The sequence below is a fragment of the Diadema antillarum genome, unplaced genomic scaffold, assembly GCF_040938485.1.
Source record: "Diadema antillarum isolate AM-2024a unplaced genomic scaffold, OU_Dant_1.0 seq00000704_RagTag, whole genome shotgun sequence".
Taxonomy (NCBI): Eukaryota; Metazoa; Echinodermata; class Echinoidea; order Diadematoida; family Diadematidae; genus Diadema; species Diadema antillarum.
In genome coordinates this window covers 1,143,705-1,148,438 of record NW_027271609.1, presented here as the reverse complement: position 1 = coordinate 1,148,438, position 4,734 = coordinate 1,143,705, and the positions used below count along the sequence as shown (strand labels likewise).

Below are 4,734 nucleotides of genomic sequence, written 5' to 3'. Positions count from 1 at the left end.
GGATCCTTGATTTTGGCAACTCTCCTAATATCAGTGTATTAGAGTTTGGACAACTCTCCACACAGATTACCACTATTTTTCATTTTTATGAAAGGACAGAATAAGCAAGAATAAGAATAACAAGCAAGGGGGAAATGTATACTCTTGATTAAAAAAATTGTGAAAATATGTGTACAAAACGAATGGAGAGTTGTCCATATCACAGAAATTGGCTCAGTGGCCAACTCAAGGATCCCCTAGGTGGCCATTACGCAGATTTGGTAAAACTTTGAAAATTGATAACTATTGAATGGATTATCTGATATTGCTCAAACTTTCACCATTTTCTTTCTCTGATTTTTCTGCATATAATAAAAATGCACATAGGTGGGTTTAATTCCGCTTTAACCTTGGTCATAACTTTTGAATGTGAGCAGATATGGCTTTCATATTGTATTACCAGCAGCAAGACCTTGCACATTATACCAAAACTTTTTTTTTTACTTTTGACCCTTGACCTTGATGTTTGACCCACTTTCAAAAACTAACATTGAACATGATTTGTCTTTATTTCAGGCAGCAACTGTGGATCAAGATTTGCATGACAATGGCCAGCCAGAAAAAGAGCCAGTTCTTGTGACAGTTCAGGTGCCAGAGGAAACGGTTGGTTCTTCTCAGATGAATACAAGCACAGTTCAAAATCACATTTTGGATGGACAAATAACTGCTGTATCATTCCTCTGTCAAAAATTGAAAATCTCTTCAACGGAACTACTCACTGAGGACGTGAAATCTCATCCAGAATTTATGAGAGCTCTGACGTCAGTGTCGGCTTCAGCTATAGATTATTTCCCTCTAGTTGCTTCGTGGCAGAAACAGCAAATTTTTGTGAAGAAAGGTTCTGTTGTTTCACAAAGGCAGCAGAAGGCAGAGTCCAGTATCAGTGAACTGTCGCACCATTTGACACAGCTTGCGCAACTAAAAGTAGTAAGCGGGAATCTTGGTCTCCAGCTTAAGTCCTGTCAGCAGAAACTGACGAAAATGCTGGAAATGCTTCCTGTTCTGTTCAATGCAAAGACTGCCCTAGAAACAGCAATTGACAGTCTGCAGGCTAGTGTTCGAGCACAGAATGCCAGGAGGTTCAATCGGCTGACGGGCAACTCTGAATATAAACTGCTTGCCGGGAATTCTCTAGGCCTTAGTTGGGAGAAAGCTGTAGAGAAAATTACCGAAATGGAATCCAATGGGGACAAAAGTCTCTTCGATCCACTGAATGCTATGCAGTTGTACTCATTCCCTAGCCTAAAGGACATGTGCCATCGCTCTGACATGCTGGGGATACCAGGCCATGTTTTAGCTGAACATTTCAAGTTGACAGACGACAAACTCAAGAATGCTGTTGATGAACTCTTGGATATGTTTCCATTGCTGTGTGTTGCCAGAGGGGGACATTACGTTCTTCTAGACTATGTTGAGTTGGTATTCAGACCCAATCTTGTGTATGAGGTCCTAACCCTGGATTCTGTTGATAAGACCGAGGACTTGCCAAGCACGCAGCAGTCAGATAATGGTTCAGAAGATGGCATTTTTTTCTATCAGAAATCAGGACAAACACCACTGCAAGAAAAGTACCCACAGCTGCTTGATGTGATGATGAACTTTGTACAGCTACATGGTTTTGGTGCACACATACGCAGGCGAACTGGGACTGCAACCTCCTGTGGAGTCACCCTCGATGATGTCCGCAAACACCTTCTGGAAAATGTGGAGGGGTTGGATACTATATCGCGGACGAAAGTGTACTACTTGATGAAGCCTGCAAGAGTCAACTCAAGGGAAGCTGCCAGACACAAGGACGCACTTGATATACGTGTTGGGACGAAGTCATGTGATGTCAGCAAAGACAATCCAAATGCACATGAATATTTTGCCACTGTCTCGAACGTGCGACAGATGTGTGCAATGTATCCAGATGAATGTGTAGCATTTTCATGTGACAGCAAGGCCAAGATCCATATTGGAGGACAAGCTGTGTCCAGATACCACCAGCTGAGAACATTTTTTCCTGGCGATGATACCCCACACTATGCTGACCATGATTTTCCAGTCCCTGGCTATCTAATCGAACCTGATGGCTACCTGCAACTTCAGATGAAAGAGGCTGAAGCCCCAAGCACTAAGGACAAATGTGGCAGAGATGTGGTGGAAGTCCCTTCCACTGGTCCCCTCTGGGTTTTCAATCGGACTGTGAAAAACACTTCCACAACTATCGAAGACCATATGAATGATCTGAAAGTGATAATGAAGGACAATCCCAGTCTAGACAAGCCCATCTTGGTACTTGTAACTGACGGCGGCCCAGATTGGACACCTAAAACGAATCTGAATGAATTCTTCCTTGGTAAGCTTTGGAAGGAGGGAAAGTATGACATGTTGATCAGTACGTGCATGCCAGCTGGTCTCTCTCGCTACAATCCAATTGAGCACCTCTGGTCTCCATTGTCGAAGTTTCTGGCAGGTGTGTCTCTCCCGGCATGCCTGCCAGGTGAGACGGTTCCACCTGCTCTTCAGAGTATTTCACCTGACGAGAAGTTGGAAAAGGAGACAATTGTGTTCGAAAATGCTCTGAACCGTCTGAACATGTACTGGGATGGGAGAGTCCACGATGGATTCAGGATCACTTCTAAAGCTGTGTTACCCAACGCAGGTGATGAAAATGGGACATACACTGTTGTTCGGAACATGTTCCACTCCAGTCTACGTGGAATCCGGGAGTCTTCAGATTTGTCTGAGGCCCATGATGAGTGGAAGTACATCTCTGCGCATATGGACAGGAGAAGTGGCTTTGTGTGCTTCCGCAAGGGCAGTTGTGGAGAAAGCACATGTAAGTGCATGGAAGATGGAGTCCGGGCTTCAAAAGTGTGGAAGATGCCAAGTGGTGACAAATGGCTGTTCCCTCCAATAACCCCTGACCCTGAACACCCAGGCCATTACAAGACACTCCGCCAGCTGGAAAGATCGTTGGCCTTCAGTAGTCCAGATCAGCACTTGAAGAACTTTGAAGCTCGCAGCTGCACTCACTGCAGGTATGATTATTGTGCTGCATATAATTTCTAATAAATTTTTTTCTTTACTTACTACTGTTTAATGTCATATGCAGTGTGAATAAAAGACACTGTATATGATATCAGTGATCTATAGTTCATTTTTGAATAGGTTTCTCAGCACACCACTAGTTTTATTTTCTCTGCACTGGTGTGTTTTCACAGAACACAGAAGTCTATACAATCTTGAAATATGGACTAAAGTTCCTAGTTAGTTGCTCATTCAAGTTCATTTCAAGTTCATTTCAAGTTAATTTTTCCACAAATCAAAATATAAACACAATATGAAATATTAAACACAATTATACAAGTATTCATTATCTTTCATATTCTCCATTTATTTGTTGCTCATTTTCATTTCAAGTACATTTTCCACAAATTGAAATTACACAATACAGAATAATATAATTATACATGTATTCAATATCTTTCATATTCTCAATTTATTTGTTGCTCATTTATTCATTTCGAGTTCATTTTTCCACAAGTTAAAATTACACAATTCAAAACAATATAATTATACTGTACATGTATTCAATATCTTTCATATTCTCCATTTTTTGTTGTTGCTCATTCATTTCCTTTTTATATTTGGAATAAAAATTGAATTGCTACTGATACAATACATGCATAGACCATTGGACAACAGGGGCGAAAGAGTTTTAAAAAATCAAAGCAATAATAAACTCTATGTGTTTAATATAGCCCAGCCATCACAGAAGAGATTTGCCCTGAAATACATGAACATAGTACAGAACTGTGTGGTTGCTCTACATTTTAAAATAAACCCAGTGGGCTACCACATTTTGGAAATCAGTAACCTACACTGTGACTGAAGAATATGTTGTTGCAGATATATATAATTTTATAATAGTGACTTTTTCATCCTAGCTGTGGCTATTCAAATTAACTTCTATCTCCCAGCAGTGTATTAATTGCCCCATGGGCACATTATTTCTGCATATTTCTGCCCTCCTGATCTTGTGCTCTAAATACAGAAACTAATGTGGCCTTCTCTTTCCTTTACTTTCAGATACATTTTCACCAGCAAAGCCGATGAAGAGAAGCACACCAAATTGATCCACGGTGGAGTACGTGCTTTGAGGGATGCCAATCAGGACAAGGCCAGCCACAGATGCCCAGTGTGTGACCAGAAGTATCCCACTCGGTATCGACTGCTGAAGCACCAGGATGAGGAGGGACACAAACTGAAGAAAGGCAGACCAAGCAAGAACTAAGGAGGGAAACAAACTGGAAAAAAAAAAAAACAGACCAAGCAAGAACTGAACACAGTGAAAATAAAGCTACGGTCACAAATGGCCCTGCGAACGCCATACGAATGATTTTTGTCCCATTGTGGCTGTACAAATTAGTCCTTCGTACGGCGTTCGCAAGGACCTTTGTGACCGTAGCTATAAAATGTGGGGGAAAAAATCAACATTTTCTTCGTACACTTTTTGGGGGGAGGGGGGGGTCTTGAAAAGTGTATGGTTTGTACACTTGTGAAAATGTTGATAATTGTGAATGACCCCTTATCATCATGTATTCATAAATATATCATTATTTCTGTCACGGTATTTAGGGATAACTAGGAACTACAGGATGATTATGCAACTCTTGATATTTGTACAAGAGTTAATTTACTGATTTG

General features: G+C 41.0%; 1 protein-coding gene across 1 annotated transcript; it reads left to right on the top strand.

Annotated features, from left to right (window-relative positions):
• The first annotated feature begins 472 nt into the window (after positions 1-472).
• On the top strand, positions 473-4,502 carry LOC139737779 (uncharacterized). Its single transcript, XM_071648454.1, has 2 exons — positions 473-3,065; positions 4,117-4,502. The coding sequence occupies exons 1-2, from the start codon at positions 502-504 to the stop codon at positions 4,319-4,321; spliced, it is 2,769 nt and encodes a 922-aa protein (XP_071504555.1). The 5' UTR covers positions 473-501; the 3' UTR covers positions 4,322-4,502.
• Positions 4,503-4,734: the final 232 nt, after the last annotated feature.